The sequence below is a fragment of the Dermacentor andersoni genome, chromosome 1 (assembly GCF_023375885.2).
Source record: "Dermacentor andersoni chromosome 1, qqDerAnde1_hic_scaffold, whole genome shotgun sequence".
Taxonomy (NCBI): Eukaryota; Metazoa; Arthropoda; class Arachnida; order Ixodida; family Ixodidae; genus Dermacentor; species Dermacentor andersoni.
In genome coordinates, this window is record NC_092814.1 from 134,314,673 (window position 1) to 134,340,686 (window position 26,014).

General features: G+C 44.4%; 1 protein-coding gene across 4 annotated transcripts in view; it reads left to right on the forward strand.

Annotated features, from left to right (window-relative positions):
* Positions 1 to 26,014, forward strand: part of mdy (diacylglycerol O-acyltransferase) — a 242,736-nt gene that overhangs the window by 199,619 nt on the left and 17,103 nt on the right. For 3 of the 4 annotated variants that reach the window (XM_050191515.3, XM_050191513.3, XM_055062068.1), the window contains 2 exons: positions 1,164 to 1,317; positions 14,761 to 14,823. In XM_050191515.3, the coding sequence (XP_050047472.1) occupies positions 1,164 to 1,317; positions 14,761 to 14,823 (217 nt within the window). Of the gene's footprint in view, positions 1 to 1,163; positions 1,318 to 7,069; positions 7,124 to 14,760; positions 14,824 to 26,014 lie in introns of those variants that run through there. The other variant, XM_055062069.1, reaches the window with a different exon arrangement.

Sequence of the window (26,014 nt, forward strand, 5' to 3'; positions counted from 1 at the left end):
AAGCTCGGACGACGACATTGGCCCGCTTAGCCTCCGTGTGGCGCCCCGGTAGCGTAGGCCATCTACCCGTTACGAGATGCACTAGTAGCCTATGCTAGAGTGACCCTCTATGCGATGCCAGACTCTGAAGCCACGACCCCCAGCTCCTACAGGCTATGCTATTTTTTAACAATAGCTATTACTGGACTAGATATGTGCGACAGGGACTGACCAAGTTTGTTGCTGTACCGAGCCCAGGCTCAGGAATGAGGTGACGAGAAACTTATATATGGCGTAGTTTTGCGGGCAAGAAGCTGGCGAAAGCTCTCCTGGTCCAGCACACGTAAACTTATCTGGGTGAAATAAAAAAAACTTCAGCATGTTTTCTTGTGGGGTGGCCGGGATCGACCAACTGGAGAGAGTAGTTCACTCCTCACGCAATGGTCGCATGCAGCTTTTGATTCATCGGCACTGCCTCGGACGAGATGGCATGATCTTGGCACTGCAGTGAAGCTAGCTCCCTGGCAAAATGCGTTGGTGCAAGGTTTTGTGGAGAAACCCCACTCTCCAGTAGAGCCAGAACAGTGACTTTGTGGAGGGAAACAGCGTTTGGGGAAAAATGGTTTGCCTACAGGCCAGCCGTCATCGGAAGGGCCACAGCCGGCCACCAGCTCGTGGGGCAATAATCTCTCATCTGGCCCGCAGGCTGTAGCTTGGAGACCCCAGGTTAAGATACCTCAGTTGCATTTTATGGAACTGCAATATTTTGTTTTAGTTGTGAAATTATGGAGTTATAAACTTGTCATTTCAACTTCATTTTCTTTATTTTTTATGAATTATGAATTATTAATATAATCTGGGTAGATAAAATTGAAATTGTAAGAACTACTGACCTTTAGAATTTCCTTGTATATTGAGTGCAATAAATATTGTTTGTATAGGTTCTGCAATAGCCAAATGAAAGCATTTCTGGCCTTAATCGTGCATAAATAGAGCTGGGGGGGGGGGCACAGAGGATGTGTTCCGTGTGTGTGTTCCAGCTAAAGTTGTCTATCCCATGTTTTCCTAGTGCTGCTGCTTGTAATGAATTTGATTTTGTAAAGTATTTTTTCTATATGATTTTTCCAAGACTGACTTTTATGACTTTTCCAGTGCCCATGCACATATATTGTCTATTTTTTCAGGAATGCAGACACTGTGCAGTATTTTTGGCAAAACTGGAACATTCCAGTGCACAGATGGTGTCTGCGCCACCTCTACAAGCCTTTGGTTGCTGCTGGCATGTCAAAAGGCCAGGCTTGTGTAATGGTGTTCCTCCTCTCAGCATTCTTTCATGAGGTATGGGATCATGTTTTACGTGGCAAAAATGTTATGCACTCTGTAATGGACAGTGTCAGTGAAAAGCCATAACGTGAATTTTAATGCATGATGTGGTGTATGACTGGATCCACTGACTAATTTAAAAAGCAAGTAGGAGATAAGTCGAAAGAGATTTCATATGCATTTTCAGAATTTGATGTGAAATTGCTGCTCTGCCAATTTCTAAATGGCCAGTAGTCTTAAAGGGGCCCTGAACCACATTTCTTTGAAGCCTCAAAAACGTCTTTGAACGAGTATGGTACCTCTCAGGATTATATTACCGAAATAAATTTTCAAGGAGACCTAGTATGAGCATAGCATAATACTTCAAGTGCTGTATTTTTTACCTTTCCAATTCGCCCTCAATTTCCTCTGTTCTGAAGAAGTGGAGGAGCGCCAGTGACAATAGAGTGACGATACTCCGCCTACGTCATTATGGCAAGCGGGCTTCGTTGCAGCACCATGCAGCAGCTGTGGCATTTACGCTATGAAGCAGACGCAGCTACGTGTAGCTATGCACAACTGTAGGTGCACAGCAGGTTTGGAGTGAATGATTGCATGCTCCAGCCAGTGCCATGTTGTGCAGAGCGGCTTTGTTCTGCACAGATAGGCAAATTCAGATTGTGCACTTCGTAGCACTCAATACAAAGCTTATTAAGCATATCTAGCCAGGAGCAACTGGGAGTGAGCGCACACTAGCACGCATCCCTTGGAAATGCTAACCGCTATTCATTGCAAGGTGCAGCAGGCATAGCGCACATGTGATCTGGGTTTAAGTTTCACGTCATTCGAGGCTAGTTGAATGTTAACTAATCAAAATTAGTCGGATCCGATGGCTATGACACTCCAATAAGCAGTGTGGCCAAAGTTTCATTTCTATGTGGGCAGGCATGGCTGAGCATGAGTAGACGATAGTCGGCTCATGCTTCTTGACTAATGTCAGCTCACGATTGTATTGTGCTTAGTGTTACACTTACGGAAGAACTAATGGACGAGCATAAAGGGACAAAACCTGGACATACATGGTTCAAACTACCAGCTTGTTTTTCTGACTTCCTTACCTCCTGATATGTTTAACTGATGTCTTTATACCTTGTCATGTTGTTATGCTGCAGTTTTTTGCACTCACCTATATATATGAGTACCTCTCATGTAAAACCCCTCTCCAGGGGCATTTGAGGAATAAATAAATAAATATGTTCTTCGTTTCAATAAAAATTTAGTCGAGAGTTAGCGCTCGTCCTGTCTGCTTCTAGTCTGTGTCCATGTCCCTTCACGCTACAATCCAAGATCATGTTACCTTACCAACTCGCCCAACTTTCTATCCTTTTGCATTACAAACTTGTTTAATACTGTTAGAGAGAGAGAGAGAAATATAAGACAGGAAAATACTGTTAGAGAACATGTTTATACACAAGATGATGAGGGGAGTGGTGGAAATGGGGTGAAATATAAGATATATGTATAAGCGCGTTCTCTAACAGTATTAAATGAGTTGGTAGTTTGCGCCACATACGTCCATGTTTTGTTCCTTTATGTTTGTCCATCAGTTCTTCAGTCAGTGTAACGCTAAGCGCACTACAATCATGAACGTCCACCAACTAGCTCCCGTTGATTGCTTTACTAAATAATGTCGGCTATTGGCCAATAGCAGCAGTGTATAGGAATCTGCTATGTGACAAAATGACAGCCCCAAAAAGGGTGAGGAGAAGGCTTTGTCAAAAACAGTGTTTTAGAAAAAGGTGACTCTGTGCTCCACTTGTGGATCTGTGGACTGTGTTCTTTCACCTAGCTTGAAGGGTGGTTCAGGACCCCTTTAAGGCTATGCATTTAAGCCTGAGTCACTCCAATGCCACAGGTGCAGGTGACCCTGGTGTAGTGTCTATAATCAGAATTTAGCCAAATATGTGTATTCTGTTGGCAACTGTGATATCCTAAAACATGGAAGCTTAACCAACAAGCTCTCATCATCATCATCTCGCCCAGTCTAGTCAATCAGACACAATCCTGGTGCACGGGAACATTAAAATGGTGTCAGAAGTGTTATTTCATCTCGTGTGAGTGCCAAACCGACAGTCAGTCCCTCATATCCTCCCTCAGCAGCAAGCAGAAACTGGCAATCACAGCGATGGCACATGTGCTCCGGCCCTTCCCAAGTTACAACCTTGCACAACAGACGCCAGCAATATTGGTCACAAATGGACCAAGTGGATAGAGAGGTTCGAGAACTTTCTTTTAGCTTGCGATATCACGGCAGATGCACACAACAAAGCGCTCCTCCTGCACTACGTCGGTGAAGAAGTTTACGACATATTTCGCTCACTCCCCAACAGCACTACACAAGCTGCAATGGCTACAAGCACAACCTAGACCATGCAGAGAATATTGATGTCAGAATGCAATGTCACATGAGCAAAATTGAGTGCATATGTTGCTCTGTGAGTGAACTCAACATTTTCAATCTACAAATTTCGTCAAGTTCAGCAAAACATTGGCGAGTCGCTGGACACTTTCTACGCGTGCCTCCGGCAGCTTTCTCGCCACTGTAACTTTGAGAATGTTGATGCTGAAGTCCAGAACCAAATCATCCTTGCCACAACATAGTTTTGCCTCCAAAAATATGCCATGCTTCATTCCCTCGCTTCACCAGACACAAGGAAGAACACTCAAACGGTGTCAAACGGGATGCGTCCAAAATCGAAAATGTCATTTCACCAGACACAAGGAAGAATACTCGGAAGATGTCAAACGGGATGTGTCCACGAAAACAATGTCGATAGCGATGTGGCGGTGCTTGCAGTGCACAAGGAAGGACAACACCATGGCCAACGCCAAAGAAATGGACGGCAGATGCCATGACAGACCTATGTACCACACCGACCTCATGTCTCATCAGCAGATTGCCGCAACTACGGTGGCAAGTGGCCTCACCAAGGTGGACGATCAAGTTGTGCTGCATGGGGCAAGACATGCAAGGCATGTAACAAGGTTGGTCACTTTGCACGTTTCTGTTATTCAACGAGGAGAATGGTATAAGTAGTGGACTATGACAATGGTCCAAACAGGAACTCGTAGGCAGCCTGCGGTAAGAAGAGTTCAAGTACCAAAGAACATGCCGCCACCTGTGACACTAGTTCAAGCAGTGATGAGTATGTTTTTGTTGCCATGGCTTCCCCTCAAGCAGGCCCATCTCTAAAAGTCAACAATGTGCCGGTCACTTTCATAATCGGCACAGGTGCAACAGTGTCAATTGTTGGCAAGAATGACTTTGAGAGCTATCGCCTAAATGTGAATCTCCAGGAAACATTCGTCAGTGTTCCCATACAAAACAACATCTCCACTTGAACTTCTAGGCAAAGTCTCTGTCATAATGAGATTCAAAGATAAGTGCATTGAAGAAGACATCTTTGTTATTCCAGGAAACTGTGCACCACTCATCAGCTTCACAGCAGCATCCAAAACCTGGGGCTTGTCCAGATCACATGCCAAGTATATGAGATTCATGTGGCAAGTCAATCATGAAAGCATTCCCCAAATTGTTTAGTGGAGTTGGAAAACTCAAAAACAAGCACATCCACCTTTTTATGAACGATACTGTCCCACCTGTTGCACAACCACAGGCATATTTCGTTTGCCTTATGTGACGCCACAGAAAAAGAACTTGAACGCCTTCTGTCAGAAGACATCATTGAGCCAGCCCATCGGACCTACACTGTGGGTGTCCCTTGTGGTTATTGTGCCCAAAACCACATCAGCCTGATGAAATTCGAATCTGCATTTACACGCGTGTTGTGAACACTGTCATTCAACATAAACAACATTTGTGCCCAGCAGTGGATGACATCACTGTTGCCTTGAATAGAGCAGCAATACTCTCCAATCTTGACCTGAAGAATGAATATCGTTAGTAGGAATTGACACCTCCTCAAGGCAACTCTCGCCATTCTCAACACATGTTGGCTTGTTTCACTACAAATGCCTGAACTTCAGCATCAGCACTGCCGCTGAAATTTTTTAGAACACCATCTGCCAAGTACTCAATGGCATCCCCGATGTCCTGAATGTTATTGATGATATTCTTGTCTTAGGACAAATGAAGTAGGAGCGTGGCACCTCCTTGCAAGCTGTTCTGCAGCGACTACAGAAGCTGGATTGACACTCAATGAAGTGTCACTGTCATCAACGTCAACTGAATTTTTTTGAACTTATTTTTTCAGCTGATGGTGTTTGTCCTGATTGTGAGAAAATCGCAGCCTTCCTACAAATTAGTACACTGGAGTCACCTCAAGAAGTAAAAAGCCTGCCAAGAGTGACAAACTATTCCAGCAGATTTCTGAGAAATCTTGCTGATCTCGCACAGCCTTTATGTGAACCGACATTGAAGAATGTTGCACGGGAGTGGACAGAACAACAGCAGAACCCACTTGAGAGCCTAAAGCAAGCCATGTCCGATGCCTCCACCCTTGCGTACTTTGACCCGTCTAAACCGACAGAACTGGTGGTAGATGCAAGTCCACATGGATTGGGTGCTATCCTCACACAGCGTGACAGTGAACACATTGTAGTGATAGCTTATGCAAGTAGAGCGATTACACCAGTTGAAAGCCACTACTCCCAAATGGAGGTGCTCACTGCTGTATTGGCCATGGAGCATTTCTGCCTTCACCTTTGTGGAATCAATTTCCTTTTTACTGATTGATCTCAAGCCTTTAGTGAGCATGCTGGGAAATCCAAGATCCCCATCTTGCTCTACACGTTCATCAAGATCATCTCGCCTCGCTCTACACATTCAACAGTACAAGTTTAATGTACAACACAGTGCAGGAAGTAGCAACCCTTCTAATTACCTTTCCAGGCATCCAGTTCCTGAGACGAAAATGTGCGCCTGTATGGACAAGGTACCCAATGAGTATGTTAACCTTATCCAGCGCCACAGCATCCCAAATGCCTTCTCGGTTCAGGAAGTCACTGATGCAACTAAAGCAGACCAGCAGCTACAGTTACTTATCAGTGCTGTCCAGCACTCCACACTCAACAGCTGGGTCTCAGCTGAACTGAAGCCATTTGCATCTATAAAGACAGAACAAACAAAACACCCGACGGCATCGTCCTTCAAGAAACACACCTAGTTCTTCCCACTACCCTGCAGAAACCAGTAGTGCTGCTCACTCACAGGAGCTATCAGGGGATCGTCAAAAAACAAATGTTCAGAGAAAAGGCGTGGTTTCCACAGATGGACAAGCTCGTGCACACTTCGATTAAAAGCTGCGTCCCATGTCAAGCAGCTGTTGCCCTAGCGAAGCGAGAACCACTTGCCATCATGGAACCTCCCAAGAGTCCCTGGGAAAAAGTGTCAGTCGACTTCTGTAGTCCCTTCCCAGACGGAAAGTACGCTATAGTGGTGACAGATGACTTCTCATGATACCCTGTGGTACAAGTTATACACTCCATAAGTGCGAACAATGTGCTTCCCTCCCTACGACAAGTGTTTTGCCAGTTCGGAATCCCCGAACAGGTAAAAACTGACAACGGACCACCATTCTAAGGCAGAGAGTTCGCTGCACTTTCAAAAAGTTAGGATTTCAGCACCATCGGATCACAGCTTTGTGACCTCAAGCTAATGGCGAAGCTGAACAGTTTATGAGAACATTGAAAAAGCATGTTCACACAAGTCGGCTTGAGAACACAGATTGGGAAGTAGAGATTGACACTTTCCTGATGTATCATGCAGGTCTTCAAAACACCTGACAACAGGAAGATCACCATATGAACTGCTGCTTGACAGATCAGTGGGAAATCTTCTGCTTTGCTATGCTGAAGTGCTTTGGAAATGGAAGATTTAACAAAGTTGAGAACAACTGTTTTAGAAAAAAAGGCATACAACAAACAACGTGCTGATGCACGAAGGCACACTCAACCACATCACTTCTGCGTCAGTCAGAGTCTTGAGTAAGCAAGACACACGACAAGTTCACTCTATACTATGATCCAGACCCTTATACCATTGTCAGTGTTAATGGATCACAAATCAAGGTTTCAAGAGGAAATTGAGTAATAAGGCACAACTCGAAACTTTTCAAAGATGCCTCTGTCCTTAAACAAGCACCAGCCAGAATATCATTTGACTGTGATGACATTGTATATCCTCCAGCTACCTCAGTGCCAGGTCCTGCACCACTTGTATTGCACCAGAGTTCTCTAACACAGCGCTACCCAAAGAGAAACAGAAAGCCTTTGCGTTCTTTCTGATTTCATGATCTGACTTTGTGACTGTTCGTTGGTAGGAGACATTCGTGACTTTTCAGCAGTGAACTGTTTTTGTTTACAGCTTTCTTAGTCGTGTTGTATGCACATTTGTTCAACTTTCCCCAAGGAGGGTAGTGTAGTATCTTTAATCTGCATTTAGCCAAATGCATATATTCTGTTGACAACTATGATATAATACAACATGGAAGCTTAACCAAAGAGCTCACATCACCAGTGCCTTGCTCAATCTAGTCAATCAAACCCAATCCTGGTCTATGGGAACACTAAACCTGGAAATGCAAATTTGCTTTCTAGTTCAGTTTGACTTGTTCACATTGCAATTTATGCCTATGGCACACTGTTTGCACCAGACTAGAGCCTGTAGCATTTTGACCAGTCTTATTTTGTGGTGTCTGCTGGTTCATAAAGAGTCAAAAAGTCCATTCACTTCCATAGAAAAAAAAAGAAGATACTAACGGTGTTCTTCCTTTATGTCTGGTAGTATTTGTCATGTTGCCACACAGTCACCATCAATACTGGTGATCTTGCAGTCAGTGTATCCACCTTTCAAAGTATGCCTGTAAATCGTCTTTGTTGATCTTAGCAGCTCCCCATAGCTATTTTATCACATCTTGTTAGCCATTTGGTAAAAACAAAAAATTTTATCATTGTTGACAGTGGAATATAGTGGCTCCAAATTATTTTACTTCTTATGAAAGCATTCTCGCCACATGGCAAGGGTGAAGCTGAGGAAGTGGCTAATGACAGCACAATGATGACAACTATTTGATGTTGACAACAGTGTAATGGAAAGGGCACATGTATGGACACAGAAAATCCAGACATAGCAAACCCACAGAGTTTGGAGGTTGGTAAACCCGCACACTTAGCAATTTCTGTGGGGCCTTGTGCATCACATACTCTCAGAGTGGTTATGCCTGTACATATACTTTGGAAGCCACAGCATGCAATACTGTAGCGAATGAAGATGACATTGTGCACATTGCAAATAAGTTGTTCCTAAGAGGATGGCTGTGTCCACTGCAAGAGCGTGCTGCTGTCTGTGAATGAGTTCAGAGCCGAAGGAATTGCTGGAGTCTGCCGATTTTTGTTTAAGTATGGTGGCAATGTTTAATCACAAATTTAAAGCAAAACAAATTTTTGGCATTTCTTGGTAAGCACACACATGATTAAATGTGAGCCAGAACTAACTTGCACCATAAATTACTAGGTCTTTGTGTGTTACATAACAAAAGTGGCAGCTGTGTTTCATTAAATACTATAATTACTGTTAAAGCGCAGTACCTTTTACAGTGAAGCCATTTATGGCTAGGGTTCCATTGATTTTTCGCGTCCATCAACAAATATGCACGTGCAAAAACTCAGCTCCTGAATTCGATACAAAATTGCTTCATTCTACGCAAAAGCTTATACGTCTCATCACTTGGATATGCATTTTCAGTAGATTCGTTATCAATAGGCACCATTTTCAAGATCACTAGACTCTCGATCAGGCATATAATTTTTTTTCCTTGCTTACGGGGATATGAGCCATTCGTTGTCTTACGTAATGGACAAATTTCCTGTTGTGTAGGCATAAAAATGCTTACGCATTTAATAACAGGTGCTACAAAAATGTGTGAAGGCATCTCGATGGACTTTAGCATGTTGATTCCCAAGACCTTGATGACCTGCCTGTAGTTCATGTCGGGCTTCTCCTCAAGTGTCTGGATGATGGACTTGTGCAGGTCGATCATTCCTTAGTCGCCAGTATTGATGTAATCCACGACGTACGACGCGCAGGTGTAATGGTCAAGGATTACTTGAATGTCCATGTTTGAGTTAAGAACGCCCCGCAGGCATGCATGCATCTGCATGAGCAGGCGTTTGGTGTGTTGCGACACCACGTATCCTAGCACATCAGTTCAAGTGTTCTGCCCGAGTCTATTGAAGCAGGGTACATCAAGCTCCATGTTAGGCCATACGTGCCAACTCCCCTCAGATGTTTCAAATGCCAACGCTTTGGCCACAGTTCACAGAGTTGCCGAGGCCGCCAAACTTGTGCGAAATGCAGTGTCCATGAACACACCTCTGAATCTTGCGAGAACTCTCTCCGTTGTGTAAACTGTGATGGGGAGCACACTGCATACTCGCGGCTGTGCCTATCATGGAAAAAAAGAAAAAGAAATAGTAACAATTAAAGTAAAGGAAAACAGAAGTTTCAAGGAGGCATGCAGGCGAGCATCTTACCTGCCAAAAAAAGACCTTTGCCAATGTGACACGTCAGGGGGCGGCAACACAATGGCTTCTGGCAGCTGTCCGGCCCACACGCATTGAGCTGGACAGCTGGGGTGACGGAGCAGCTAGCGCTGCTCTGCACCTGGAAAGGGCCCGTGAGCTAATCTTTGTCTCTTAAACATGCAGCACAAAACACATTTATCATAATGGAGAAACAAATACTACAATGGAATGATAGAGGACTCCTTCATAACCTTGACGATTCTAGAGAACTACTACACAAACATAATCCAAAGTTGCTGTGCGGACCGAATGAATCCTATAACCTGCCTTTTAACATTGCCAAGTTGACAGCCTTGGCTGCATGCCAGAACTCTGCACCTGGACCTGACAGGATCATGTACAACATGCTTAAACATCTCCACAGTGATAATCAAATAACGCTACTTGCACTTTTCAATGCTATCTGGGCTGCCGGGTACCTTCCTACTGCATGGAAAGAATCCCTTGTCGTTCAGATTCTGAAACGAGGCAAAAACCCCACATTAGTAACAAGTTACCGCCCAATGGCCCTCACAAGTTACATTTGCAAACTATTTGAAAGAATGATAAACCGTTGTCTTTGCACTCCCTTGAGTCAAACTTCTTGATCCATATCAGTGAGGTTTTAGAGAAGGACGCTCTATAACCGACCTTCTCATGCGGATTTAAGCAAACATTCGTGACGCCTTCGTACATAAACAATCCTCCTTATCCGTGTTTCTCGATATGGAAAAGGCGTACGATACAACTTGGCGTTACGAAATTCTGCGCAACCTGTCTGCGCTGGGCATCTGCGGCAATATGTTAAAGATTATAGAAAGCTACCTACACAACCGTGCATTCCAGGTGAAAATAGGTAAGGCACTGTATACAGGAAACTGGTGTACCTCAGGGAGGTGTACTCAGCTTCGCACTCTTTATCATTAGATAACACACTCCGTGCCTCATTACCAGCTGCTATTTTTTATTCCATCTATGTGGACGACATACAAATAGGCTTCGAATCCTGTAATCTCGCATTATGCGAGAGACAGGTACAGCAGGGCTTAAACAAGGTGTTCAAGTGGGCAGCAAAGATGGATTTAATATCAGCCCCCACAAAAGCTCTTGTGTTCTCTTTACAAGAAAGAGAGGCCTGGTTCCAGATCCTTTTGTAGAACTGTGTGGGCAACAAATACCTGTCAGCAAAGAGCACAGATTTTTAGGTGTTATGCTTGACTCCGGGCTTACTTTCATTCCACACATAAAGTGTCTTAAAGCGAAATGTCTAAGGGCAATGAACTTACATAAAATTCTATCTCACACAACATGAGATAGCGACAGGAAGTGCCTTTTGAATCTTTACAGGAGCCTAGTTCGATCACGAATAGAATGTGGTGCCATAGTATATCACTCTGCCGCCCCGAGCGCCCTAAGGATGTTAGACCCCGTTCACCATGTGGGAATCCGCCTGGCCACTGGTGCATTTGGAACAAGCCCTGTCTAAAGTCTATACGTAGAGTCAGATGAGTGGTCACTCCATTCTCAGAGAACATGCATCAGCTTCACCTGTTTTCTCAAAGTGCACTCTAATCAGGAACATCTGTGTTCCACAACCATTAACGACTTGACGTGTGCAGCACATTTTCGTAATAGACCCTCTATGAGACTACCTTTCTCACTGCGTGTGAGAGAACTTAGCGAAGAAATGGATGTCCCAATTCTTTAACATCGCGTATTGCCTCCAGCTAAGCTATTACCACCCTGGGAGTGGCAGGTGATAGAATGTGATCTATCCTTTGTAGAGGTCACAAAGCATGCTCCTGAGCTTGAAATCGCAATGCATTTCCGTGAACTTCAATCGAAGTACTCTTGCTCCGAATTCTAGACAAACACGTCAAAGTCGCATGCTGGCGTATCTTGCGCTGCTGTTGGTCCTTCTTTCTCTGAATCGGGTGTATTATTGAATCCGCATACAAGTATCTTTACTGCAGAAGCCTGTGCACTACTTTCTTGCGGTAAAACATATGAAGAAATTAAAACTTGAGAGAGCAATAATATTCACAGACTCGTTAAGCCTTGTAAAAGCGTTAGTCTCTACAAAAGCATACAAATCCTGTTTTTATTTAACTTTACTCAATCTTGTGCAACATTATCTCGTACTCATGCAGTAATATGCTGGGTTCCTGGCCATAGAGGAATTGAAGGTAATGTGCTTGCTGACGAAATCGCCAAATCAAAAGAATCGCAAGGTATTTGTTCTGCTGCTATCCCTGCCACAGACACGTAACAAGCTGCGAAGCCACTGACAATGCTTGTGGGATGCTGAAGCGAGCAATAAGCTTGATGTGATTAAGTTAGGGTTCTGGCTCCCAGCTACGAAAACTTGAAGAACAGATGTCCTATTCACTTGACTCAGAATAGGACACACGTACATTTGGCACTCGTAACTTTCTGTTGACTGGTAACGAGCCTCTAACCTGTGGTAGATGTGGTGACAGGCTGACTGTCCTCCAAGTCTTCCTGGAGTGTCAGGAAGCCTAAAGAGAAAGGAAGAAACATTTTCCTCTTGCATACTGCTATTGTGTCCCTCTCCATCCGGCTATGTTTCTTGGCAAAGAACCGCTTTTTAAGAACAGAGCAGCCCTCGCTTTCTTGAAAGATGTCCTACATGTTATAAGCCCATTAAATTCGTAGCACATCGTCTTTCCAGAGGATGTCGCTATGATAGTTGTTTTGTATAGCACATACCTCTAGGCCTTTGTGTTTCAATAGGCTCTGGTGAGGCAGTAGTGCTCTAGCCAATTTTACCACCTGACATGTTTTGTATATTGCATCATTCTTTTGCAATGCATTTTAATGTTCATAGTACACGTCATTAGTCATTGCCATAATCTTATTACACATAGATTTTACGCAATTTACAGCAACTATTTTTGCCCATTTACTGCCATGTCACATCAACTTCACAGAATTCATCACTCCACTGTGTACTCATTAACACTGGCATGGCGCTCTTTGGCCATACCTGGCCCTTGCGCCACTAAACATTACACATTCATTCATTGAGTTCAGGACAGATGCAATCCAGGGATTGAACACGTTGGCCCACTTCTGCTGCACGGTCTGTTCCATGAGAAGGCAAGACCTGGTAAAATCTGCTCGGAGGATTTCAGTGTAGTGTTGTTCAGAGCGTACATTGAATTGATTGAGGAACTGTTAGATATTCTCGTAGGCGGTGTGTGTTAGTGCTTCGTGCATTTCATGGTGCTTGAGTTGTTTTTGCCTCTCAACTTGATTGGGGTTTTCAGTCGGAGGGAAGGGAAGAATTACCATTGTACTTGCACTGGACATGAAGGGTGCCCCAAAGCGACACACCTGACTGTTCCTCCTCTTGTAGCAAGTGTCTGTGTGATGGTGAAGTTGAGTCCTTTCTCATGGTAGGAGAGATGTATCCAATGATGCGAGGAACTCCGCCATGGTGACAGTGGCGGGCATGTCCAGGTGGAATGATTCACAGAGTGGAATTATTTTTTTACAAAAAGATGGCTATCTATTGCATGTTCATAAAGGCATTTATTTTTGTTCAAATAAGTACATGCAGCCCTGTGGGGTCAAGGCACATGGAAAGTGCATTTCTGGACAACAAAGATGATCGAGAACACCACTGGGTCGAAAAATCCAGAGAAGGCAAAACACTTAAATTGTACATTGGATCAACAATGCCTCTAGAGTTATAAAGTGAAACTAATGGAAAGAAAGAGGATTAAGTACAAATGGCAGTTATCTGGAATTGCACTAGCCATCACTACCAACGTTTCACACTTTGGGTTAAACTGCTCACAACCTTTTTTACCTGTGCTTAGACATTTTCTAGCTATTTTTTACTGAAACCTGTTAAACTAATGCATTCTCCTTCATTTTTGCCATTTTCTGAGAAAGAACACATAGCTGTGTTTAGGTTTTTTTTGCAACTGCTGAAGTGTTGCTTATAACAAAACTGTCTTGCTATCTCAATTGTTTTGTATCGCAAATCGCAAAGCTTCTGTGTCTGTTCACATCAGCAGCTGCAAACATACTCATCAAGCTGCACTGTTGCATATTTATTCAGCTTCCTCTAACCCTTTAAAGGCCTTGTATGAGGTCAGTTCGTTCTCTGCCAAAATTGATTTTGCACTTGACGAACCTGCCTCATTGAATATGTATATTCTGCAGCTGTTAGTATGGCTTTTCATGAACTGAGCCAGTAGAACAGTATTGTAGTTCCTTTTGAATGCAACTAGCAGGCAGTGTTAGCTCAGGCAAGCATGTCTACTTCTTGGCCTAAAGAGGGATGCCATTGGAAAGAAAATTGGGAGAGAGACGAACCGGGTGTGATGCAAATGGTGCAAAAAGGCTATGTGTGCTGTGCTTTGAGTGCTATCACACGACTGAAAATTTGTGCTGTTATGCAGTGCCTTGGGAATTTATCATTCTGAAATTAACGATCACATTGCACATATATCCGTTAAACTTTTTTAGGGATTGTTCAGTAATCCCATTATTGCAAGACTTACCAACAAGGTGGTATGGTGTTTGTAATGTGGCCAATGAAGCTTATTTTACTGCAGTTATGCAGTCTCTGTGACATATTTTCTAAGCTTTGGAAGGCATAGCTTATAGCTCGAAAACTCAAGGGCATTTTTGGCAACATTTCTGTGCAAAAGGTGTGGTCATTAAGGAGTTAATAAAAATAAAATGTTGCCACTATGTGTGAAGAGCTTTTGTTGATATAGTGCAATATGCTAGCTATGCTGGATATACTCTTGCTTTCAAACTAAGCTAAGTATGGGTACCCTGAAAATGGTAATGCACAAAATATTGCTTCAACAATGTTGTGACAAGGTAAAACATTTGTGTCAATATTTTCTCTTTCAGTACCTTGTCAGCGTTCCCCTGAAAATGTTCAGAGTGTGGGCCTTTCTTGGTATGCTTGCACAGGTAAATCCTTGCACTTTCTTAAGCTGTACTGTTTACTGTATTTATAGTTTGATGACTCACAAAACATTACCCAAATAGTTGATAGCTTATTCATTTTGGTAGAGCAAGATGTAGCAGGTGCATATGCATGCATGTGTGTGTGTGTGCATGTATGTGAAGCCAAGGGCTTGACAGTGATGATCATGGTGGTACAGTAGTGTAAAAAAATGGACATCAACTACACTAAGACACTACAAGATTAAAAAAAAAAGACCAAGTGGTGTTTCGGCTCTCACATGGGAGCCTTGTCCACAGTGGTGACAATGATGTTTACACAACCGTGCTATCTGTGTGCATGTGTCTTTGATGGACCAACCACTGTCAACTGCACCTAGAAGGGGCCTTTGCACCATCCTCCTCCAAAACAGCATCGAGTATTGAGCTTCCCCGCAGGGGCATCTGCGTCAGCAGGCGTTTGGTGCGTTGCGACACCACATACCTGAGCACACGAGGGTTGGACCCTCCCGCATGTAGCCGTGCGTGGCTTAGCCGTGTCTGGGGAAAGGGGGATCCTGGGGGTTGAGCCTATGCTGACTGTTTGGATCTTTAAGGCCCCCCTGCGGAGGCAACACACCTCTTTGGCCTCTGCTTCACATAGACGGCACCTCCAAACTGACCCACCTGGAGGAAATCGGCAGTCACCTTTTCCTGTCCCCCTCTTCAGTCTTCTGCTTTCTCTCTCGCTATTTCTTCTTTCCTGTCTTCTTATCACTTCTTCTCACTTCCGTATTCTGGGTGGCAAGGGTTAACCTGGTGTAATTTATCCAACCTTAGGTATTTTATATTAGGTTATAGCAGCAATGCATGGCTGGCGTCTGCAGGTATTCTTCCAACCTTTTAGCGTCCCCTTGTTGGGCTCGGTGGTGGGTGGCTACCATTGCTGCCGAATTTTCCAACTCTATATTGCAAATGACTTTCCACCATTACCTGATAGCTCCCTGAAGAGGGGGAGCACCGATTAAACATTCACGTTTTTCATGCAACCAAAACAATCTTTTTCCAAGTACTACGTTGTACAAAGTCAGCACAATACCAAAACAGTCGGAATGATCTCGCCATTTGTTGTAGCGAAATGTCTCACGGATGCAATTGGCCGAGGCTGCAAAGTAACAAAGATGGGAAGTGGCGATCTTCTTCTAGAACTTCGCGACAAAGTACAATACGACAAACTCTCGAAACTTGTAGCATTTGGGGAAATTCTCGTCTCAGTGGGCCCACACAGGTCAATGAACACAGTGTGCAGGGTCGCCTCGGAAGATGACCTTCTCGAACTGAGTGAAAGCGAACTAGTTGAAGGATGGCAAGACCAGAACATAGTGAAAGTGCAAAGGATAACATTAAGGCAAGATAACAAGCAAATACCTACCAAACATATAATCATTACTTTCGGAACCAGCAACCTACCTGAAACAATAGAAACCGGCTACTGCTAGCTTCGTGCCAGACCATACATCCCAAATCCGCGTTGATGCTTCAAGTGTCAGTGTTTTGGGTATGGGTCACAAACATGCAGAGCGCGTGATACTTGTGCTAAGTGTAGTTCAACAGAACACGCTTCAGATATCTGCACTTCAGCAACGCGCTGTGCCAACTGTGAAGGAGATCACTCTGCCTACTCACGATCATGCCCCTCGTGGAAAAAAGAGAAACAAGTCATAGAACTGAAAGTCAAACTCAACCTATCTTTTCTAGAGGCACGTAAGCGTTTCGCTCTTCACAATCAGTCCAGTCCTTCCTACACCGAAGTGGTGCACCGGGGGGAACTGCTACATCCTTCGGCAGTCACCCAAGTCACATGGAGTGTGATCGCGGTTACGCCACCAGCCCCCCTGCCAGGAGCAGCCAGTGCTGTTCCGCCCCCAGTCAAGAAAGACCAGCAGACCTCCGAGCCTGCCGGTCCCAGGGCCACTGCCCGTGCAGACAGGCCCGACAAACCCCAGTGTGTGCCCGCGGAGCGGGCATCATCCACCGCCTCTGAAGAGGCGATGGAATGGCATAGCTCCATGGAGCGCGCTGGGAAAAAAGGAAAATCCTGTATTACGGGGCTTGGAAAAGCCTTGTGAGCTAACTTGAACCATCTCTCTCGACAGACAACACAAAACACTTCTAATATGGCTACAAAAATTATACATTGGAATGCCAAAGGTCTGCTCCACAACCTGGATGATATAAATGAACTCGTGCGCAAATTTAATCCAAGATTGCTGTGTGTGCAAGAGACACACCTGAATTCTACACACACAAACGATCTGTAACAATACGCCATTTACCGGAAAGACTGCAACGACGCTCTCGCTTCATCGGGCAGGGTCGCCATAATAGTTCATAAGGGTGTCGCCTGCCAGCATATAGAGCTGCAAATGCCCCTTGAGGCAGTTGCAGTCAGAGCAGCGCTTTTTAGTAAGCTGTTGGCAATTGCTTATTTATACATCCTGCCCAACTGTCAACTCTCCAAAACTGAATTTGAAAGCTTTATTGCACAACTTCCAGAACCCTACATTGTCATTGGAGACCTAAATGCTCATCATACCTTGTGGGGCAACTCTTGATGTGATGCCAGAGGGTGTCTGATTGAAGATTTCCTCTTAGGTATGGGTGCTTGTTTGCTAAATAAGAACCAATTTTTTACAGCGTCGTAAGCAAAATATTTTTATCTATCGATTTAACCATTGCATCAAGTACAGTCGTGCCTTATTTGGAGTGGAAAGTACATAAGAATCCATACGGGAGTGACCATTTCCCGATTGTTTTAACATTAAGGAAACAGGACGAATGCTTTCCACATATGCCCCAGTGGAAAGTTGACACAGCGAACTGGCAGCGATAACCTTATCAGCTTTAAGAAAATAAAATCAGAAGGTAGAAGAACGCACCGCCATACCAAAAGGGACAGTTGGCAAAAATACATCTTCGGCATTAATTCTTACACAGACGAAAGAAAAGCCTGGAACAGGGTAAACGAAATAAAAGGCCGCGAAACTCATCCTCTACCATTAGTAAACACGTCAGCAGATACTCTTGAGGACCAGGCTGATTGTCTAGGAGCACATTTTGAGCACGTTTCTAGTACATCTCATTACGCAGATACATTCCTAAAATACCAGCGACAAGCAGAGCAGCTGACTCTGGGTCGGAAAGGCACATCCAATGAAGTATACAATCGTCCATTTAGAATGGCTGAGTTCCAGGCCTCACTGAACTGTTGCAACAAGTCCGCTCCAGGAAGTGACAGAATAATGTATGAGGTGATCAGACACTTATATCCCAAAACCCAAAAAACACTACTGTCACTCATCAACTCCATGTTCTCTGTTGGAAAGAAGCAATCGTAATCCCTATTCTCAAAGAGGGCAAGAACCCTTCTTCACCCAACAGTTATAGGCCTATAGCTCTGACAAGTTGCCTATGCAAACTATTTATAAAAACGATTAACCGTCGCCTCATCCATTTTCTTTAAAGCAACAAGGTACTCAATCCCTTACAGTACGGTTTCAGGGAGGGCAGATCAACAACAGATCACCTTGTCCGCATCGAGACAAATATCCGTGATGCCTTTATCCACAAACAGTTCTTGTCAGTATTTTTAGATATGGAAAAGGCATACGACACAACCTGCCACTTTGGAATCCTCTGTGATCTGTCCGAAATGGGAGTATGAGGCAATTTGCTGAACGTGATTCAGTTACCTCTCCTATCGTACGTTCCGTGTTAGAGTTGGTAACATTCTGTCTCGTCCTTTTACACAGGAGGCTGGTGTTCCACAAGGTGGTGCGCTGAGCTGCACTCTTTATTGTCAAAATTAACTCTATCCAGACTGTCATACCAAGTACTATGTTTGATTCTGTATATGTGGATGATATCCTGATAGGTTACAAACAATGTAATCTAAGTATCTATGAGCAACAAGTACAGCTTTGCTTAAATAAATTGTCTAAGTGGGCGGACGAAAATGGTTTTAAACTAAACCTTCAAAAAAGTTTGTGCATCCTGTTCTCTAGCAAGAGAGGTATACTGGCATACCCCATAATAGATCTCAATGGAGAACGGCTATCTGTGAGCCGTGAACACAAACCTTTAGGGTTCCTTTAAGACAGTAAGCTAACTTTTGTAGCACACCTGAAGTATCTTAAGGCAAAGTGCATCAAGACTATGAATCTTCTGAAACTCTTGTCACGCACATCTTCGGGAAGTGACAGGAGATGCCTTATAAAGTTGTACAAAAGTCTTATACTAACATATATTGATTATGGAGCAATAGTCTGTTTTTCTGCTGGACCTAGTTGTCTGAAAATGTTAGATCCTATCCACCACTTAGGCATCTGCCTTGCTACAGGCGCCTTTAGGACTAGTCCTATGCAAAGCCTTTATGTTGAATCTGACAAGTGGTCTCTATACTACCAAAGGACATATTTAAGCTTTTCGTATGCCTTGAAGGTAAAATCGGCTGTGGATCATCCATGTCATTCAATTATTCACAACTTCTCCACGGCCTGGCTGCTCCGTAACTGCCCAGCTGTCCGGCCTCCTCTTCCCACCCAGTTGGAAGCACTCTCAGAAAAAACAGGATTCCCTCCTTTAGAGAATGTCTTAATTGCTCCTAATTGGCTTCTACCGCCGTGGGAGTGGCAAACTATCCAATGGGACATCTCTTTCTTAGAAATATCAAAACGAGCACCTGAGGCTCACATACAATCACATTTTCTTGAACTTAAAGAGAAGTATTCCTGTGATGAATTTTACACAGTTGCTTCGAAGTCTTCTGCTGGTGTTGTTTGTGCAGCTCTCGGACTCTCACTTTCAACATCTGGAGCACTAAACCCACACATCAGTATCTTTACAGCAGAAGCATACACCATAGTCTCAGCTATTAAACACATAAAGCTCACAAATTTCGCTAAATCTGTTGTCTTCACAGAGTCATTAAGTGTCATGAGAACCCTAATTAGTTTCCGAAAACATAAGAATTCTATTTTAAATGAGCTGTATAGCTTGTTGTGCTCCACATATATGTACAACCAAGCGATTGTCTTATGCTGGGTACCATGCCATAAAGGTATAAAAGGCAACATAGCTGCTGACAAAAACGCTACATCAGTGAGTTTTAGCGACGCAGATGTTAATGTCCCGATCCCTGCCACAGACCTAAAGTCTTTTCTACGTCATAAACTGAGGAGTCATTGGCAAGGAGAGTGGGATACACAAACATTGAATAAGCTACACATGATAAAACCAAAACTAGGGAACTGGATAAGTGAGAAAACAGCACGATACAAGGAAACACTTCTTTGCCGATTCAGAATAGGACACGCTTACGGTACTCACTCCTACCTCTTGACTTGGGGGACACTCCGACTTGTAGTAGGTGCGGAATAGTCTGACAGTCCTCCATGTTCTTATTCAGTGCCCTGCAATAGAAACAGAGAGGAAAAAGTATTTCCCTTCTGCATATCGCGAAAATATACCTCTTCACTTGGCATTTTTCTTAGTGATGAACCGCTTGTTAATCTGCAAATAGTCTTAGATTTCTTAGCCGAAACCGACACCCTGAAAATAATTTGGCCAGGTAATTTTAACACGTGATTAACAGCCAGTGTATTCGAGGGCCCTCTTGAAGCTCTACTATCACTGTTGTTTCGTTTTCATATCTTTTTACCAAAACACAATTGCCATCACCCACATTCCTAACAAATCTGTGTCATTATTTTAGTACCTATATATTTTACGCTATTTACGGCGACTGTTTTTAGGCCCCTTTTTACAGCCATGTCACACCTACCATGATAAATTCACTACATGTCCACACCATTCACAATACATCGTTAAAATTACCATTTGTCATGGCACTCTTTGGCCATACCTGGCCCTTGCGCCATTAAACACCACATAACATCATCATGAGTGTTGAGCTTGTGCCAAATGAAGCATCAGAACAAAGGTCTCTTTTCATTGACGTTGTCACATTAGGTGAACAAAACCTTAAAGGAGGACTGAATGATATTTCTGATTCTTCATTTTTTTCCATTTAAGAGGAAGCTTTAGCTCGGGTGCTCCTATCTAAATGCATGTAAAAGGAGAATTCGTTTTTCTCGACAGCCACTCCACCAAATTTGATGAGGTCTGTTAAATTTAAAAGAAAAACTTAAAATCTAGTGACTGTTAGTTTCGAATTTTCGATTTAGGTTGTCAGTTTTTTATTAAATATTGGCAAAAATAAAAAATTTCCAAAACACGAAACTATCAATTTTACAACTCTGTAACTTGGCAAGGAAAAATGATATCACAATTCTGTGAATTGCATATGATAGTACATCTAAAGCGGACAAAATTGATATGTTGCACATCAGTCTAAAAAAATTCAGTATTATGGAAATACAGCTTTTGCAGAACCCTTGTAAACAACGTAACAAATTCACATAAGATGTAAAATGGCATATTGAATTTGTTCGCTTTGAATGATCTAATGGATGCTGTTTACAGAACCGCGATATCTGTTCTTGATGCAGAGCTATGTATTTGTAAACTTTGCGCTTCTATTTTTTTCAAACTGTGGAATATTTGAAAATATTTTTAACAAAATTCAAGCCCTAAATCGAAATTCCGCTTCCAACAGTCACTAGAATTTAACTGCCTCTCTCAAATGCAACAAATTTAATTAAAATCGGTCCAGGGGTTATCTCAGAAAAACGTTTTTGCGTTTTACATGTATTTGAATAGGCCGTGTCGGACTTGGGCCCGAGCTAAAGCTTCCTCTTAATGAAGTTCCTAGGCCTCTAAACCCCAGAAAATATACTGACAAGCCTCAAAGCACACTAAATAATTTCATATAATGGCCTTTCTACAGCCAGTTTCGGTATCATTTCTTAAGAGGTTACTGTGTCGTGACATCATGATGCAGAAGGTAGTCATGTGAGAACAGGCCGGAGATCCTTCTCCTCCATGTACCTGGTCAATGATCTCTGGCCTGTTCTCACTATCTGAAATTTTAACAAAGCGAGAATCTCAGAAGAGACCCCCCAAATTCTACTCAAGAACCCTCCTAGGAGGGACACATCTTATTTGGGTTCCGGCCCATGAAGAAGTCCCAGGCAACAAAGCCGCTCATGAGCTCGCCCAAGCGCTCTACCACCGGGCAACTCAAGAGCAGCCAGGTCCAGGGATCAAAGATAGCATCATCACGTACAGGGAAATTGTAGATCATTACAAAGCCGAAAGAAGGATCTTTCTGCCTCCGCATCGGTCTCTCTTTGGAGGACGCTCGCATTTGGCGGCGCCTCCACGGAAACAATTATACATCACCACATTGGATCTACTTAACACAGAGGAGGGACTATAAGGACACCCTCTGCAAAATTTGTAAGCAAAAAGGTACGCTAGACCATATAATATGGGAGTGTGCTGGCTCCCCAGGGGCCAAGGACAGTAGACAGTAGAGAAGCCTGGGAGGCCTTGCTCCAGAGCGAGGCTGAAGACTACCAGCGTCGAGCAATCCGCCTGGCCGTTGAGGCCGTGAAGACTCACCGTCCTCAACGCGCAGGGACTGCTTCGTCCTCCCCCCCTACCTACGTGTAGGTTAAGAGGCGGGCACCCCAGCTCGGTGGAATAATAAAGTTTTCAATCAATCAATCAATCAGTCAAGTGAGAACAGGACATAGCAATGTTTTGACACTTGCTGTGGCCTGCTACTTGCCTCTGATACTGCTACTCATAAGGGCTTATGTAGCTGCATAGCAGACGACCGAGTGAGCGAGCTGGAGCGAGTGTCCAACTGTCTTAATGTCCTGCTCCCACGTGGCCACCTTCTGCACCATGACATCACAACACAGAAGATATGAAAGCGAAACTGGCTGTAGAAAAGCTAATATATTGCATTATTTAGGGTGCTCCGAGGCCTGCGAGTGTTTCTTTTCTAGGGTGTAGAGGTCCCAGGCTGTAATTTAGCACAAAAACCAAACAGTCGAAAATTTCTTGTCAGTACCCCTTTAATTAAGCACATCATCATCATTCTCATCATCATCATCATCACCATCATCATCTAGAAATCAATGGAGAGGACACAGCCACGAATATAGCTGATGCCACTGGTCCTTGATACCCGTTTTCATGATTTTGTAGCATTTCTCAGTGGTGGATGTTCCAGTGTACTGCCACTGTGCGGTCTTGTTTATGCCAATTATGCTGCAGCTCAGTACTCCTCTTACCACTGTGGTACAGAGCTTGCTCAAGGAGTATGTCGAATGATAAAACTGCTGCAGACCCAACACACACCTTGGAATTTTCTATGTGAAGCAAAACTTCTTAGTGAAGGGGTTAATTAAATTCTATACAACTAAGTGTGGTGCATACAGTTATTTATTTTTATCCTATGTAACATGTAATTAAATTAGTATGCTTACATACTGTGCAGGTTGAAACGTTAAACCGATGCAACATTTATAAAGCACTATACCATTCACAAGCTATGCCCAAACGCAGTCACCAAATCCTGTGGATGCAGAGTAAAATGTCGATTGAGCGATGTCACAAGGATAAAGGCGATGTATGATGCTTGTTGAGGAAAGAATGGTTGTGTTAGGTGTGTTCAGAGGAGTATGTCACATGTAAATGCATTTAAGGATTCTGTACCCCTTCTGTCGCAGTGGCATATACCCATTCTGGAGGATTGGCCAAGAATCGACACACCCAGTAGTACAGGCATGGACAAGCTATTCTGAAATGACTGATCGACAACCGAAAACTAGCAGTGGTGCTGCACAACCATGAGAACATCAATCAACAATGAGATAAACACTGCCACGAGATGCAAGCAGGCACGCCTGCCTCAGGGACATAATTGGCGAGCAGAGGGCTGTCTTTGTTGCGCCTTAAGCCATTGTTATAATCCATCCTTGAGCACTTTCTTTTATCACAATATATTATTATGCAAGATATTATTGACACTCTTGTGACAGTGTTTAACTCATTGTTGGTTCATGTCCTCGTGGCTGCGTGGTGCCTCCAGTTGTTTTCGGTCATCGCTCCATCATTTCAGGTTAGCTTGTCCATGACTGCACATAACCGGTGACATACCCAATGGGCCAAGAATTGGGTAGCCTGAAAATATTAGAAACTTAAGAAAATCAAAGAAGCTGTGTTATATTGTATCTGCAACGGGGGTGTTTGCCTAGCAGCACTAGTTCTAGGTTTGCAGCGGTAGGCTTAGACAGGTCGATACTATGGCAAAACGGGGAAGCCAGCAATTCTCCTCGTCTTCTCTTTCACAAGCACTACGCCCACTGCCCAGTGCCTTCAGTACAATCACTCCCCACCAAAAGAGTAGCCATCCTGGCGACCTAAGGGCAGGAAAACACAGGGGGTCATGGCACTGCTTGAGCCGGGAGACGTGGACAATTTCCTGGCCGCGACGACGCTGGTCGGAAGGCGCTTCCATTGGCTCGATGAGGTAGTTGACCGTGGATGTTTGTTGCAGTAAAGGATAAGGACCGTGGTACTTGGAGAGCAGCTTGGAGGAAAGGCCTGGAGGGGTAGAGGGCACCCACAACCAGACCAGTGAACCCGGAGCAAAGCGCGTAGCCGTAGTGGATGAATCGTGGCGATGCTTTTGGCGCCACTGGTCCTGGGATGTGAATGAACGAGCGAGCTGGCGACATTCTTCGGCGTAAGCAGCCGCTCTAGAAACAGTCGTCCACTTTGAAGCATCCGGCCGGTAAGGTAAAACCGTGTTCATAGTACATGAAGGTTCCTGTCTGTAAAGGAGAAAAAAAGGGGAGAATCCGGTGGTGCTTTGCGTGGCGGTATTGTAAGCGTAGGTGACGAAAGGGAGAATGCGATCCCAATTTGAGTGGTCAGATGAAATATACATGGCCAACATGTCGCCAAGGGTGCGGTTGAAACATTCTGTCATCCCATTAGGTTGAAGATGATAGGCCGTGGTAGTGCGGTGAATGATGCGACACTCCTTGAGCAATGCTGAAATGACGTCGGAGAGGAATACGCGACCGCGGTCGCTCAGTAACTCTTGAGGTGCTCCATGGCGTAAAATCATATGTTGAAGGATAAAACTGGCGACATCTTTTGCTGTGGCAGATGCAAGGGCTGAAGTTTCAGCGTACCGCGTGAGGTGGTCGATAGCGACAATAACCCAGCGGTTGCCGCTTGGAGTGTTGGGAAGCGGACTGTATAGGTCAATGCCGACGCGGTCGAACGCGCGCGCGCGGGGCATGGTAAGGGTTGCAAGGGGCCGGAGGCATGTTGAGTTGGCGTCTTGCGTCGTTGGCATATGAGGCATGACCGGACATACTGGCGGACGAAACGGTACATAGCGCGCCAGTAGTACCGAAGCTGGAGGCAAGAGTATGTTTTTAATACACCAGCGTGGCCGCATTGTGGGTCATCGTGGAATGTCACGCAGATGTCGGAGTGGAGGTGTCGGGGTATAACAAGCAACCACTTGCGGCCGCTTGAATTGTAGTTGCGGCGGTACAGCAAGTAATCCCGAATGATGAAGTGCGCGGCTTGACGACGGTGCGTCCGAGAGATCGGCGCTGGTGACTGTCTAGACAGGAAGGCAATAAGCGAAGAGACCCATGGGTCCTTGCGCTGCTCTGATGGCATGTCGGAAATATTGAGGGCGAAGGCACCGCAGGTGGAAATAGACGAGTGAACAGGACCAGAGGGCAGGGGTGACCGGGATAGAGCGTCTGCGTCTGAATGCTTTCGGCCTGAGCAATAAACAATGCGGATGTCGTACTCTTGCAGGCGCAATGCCCAACGGGCGAGCCAACCAGTTGGATCCTTTAGTGAAGATAACCAGCATAGGCCATGATGGTCAGTCACGATGTCAAATGGACGCCCGTACACATAAGGACGAAATTTTTTGATAGCCCAAATGATGGCGAGACATTCCTTCTCAGTAACCGAATAGTTTGCCTCGGCTTTGGTAAGGGTGCGGCTGGCATACGCGACGACGTACTCTTCGAAGCCATCCTTACATTGTGCGAGAACAGCGATGAGCCCGACACCGCTAGCGTCTGTATGGATCTCAGTTGGAGCAGAGGGATCGAAGTGTCGCAGTACTGGAGAAGAGGTGAGAACGCGTCGCAATTCTTGGAATGCTTCATCGCACGCCGGGGTCCAGGCTGACAGGTCAGAACTT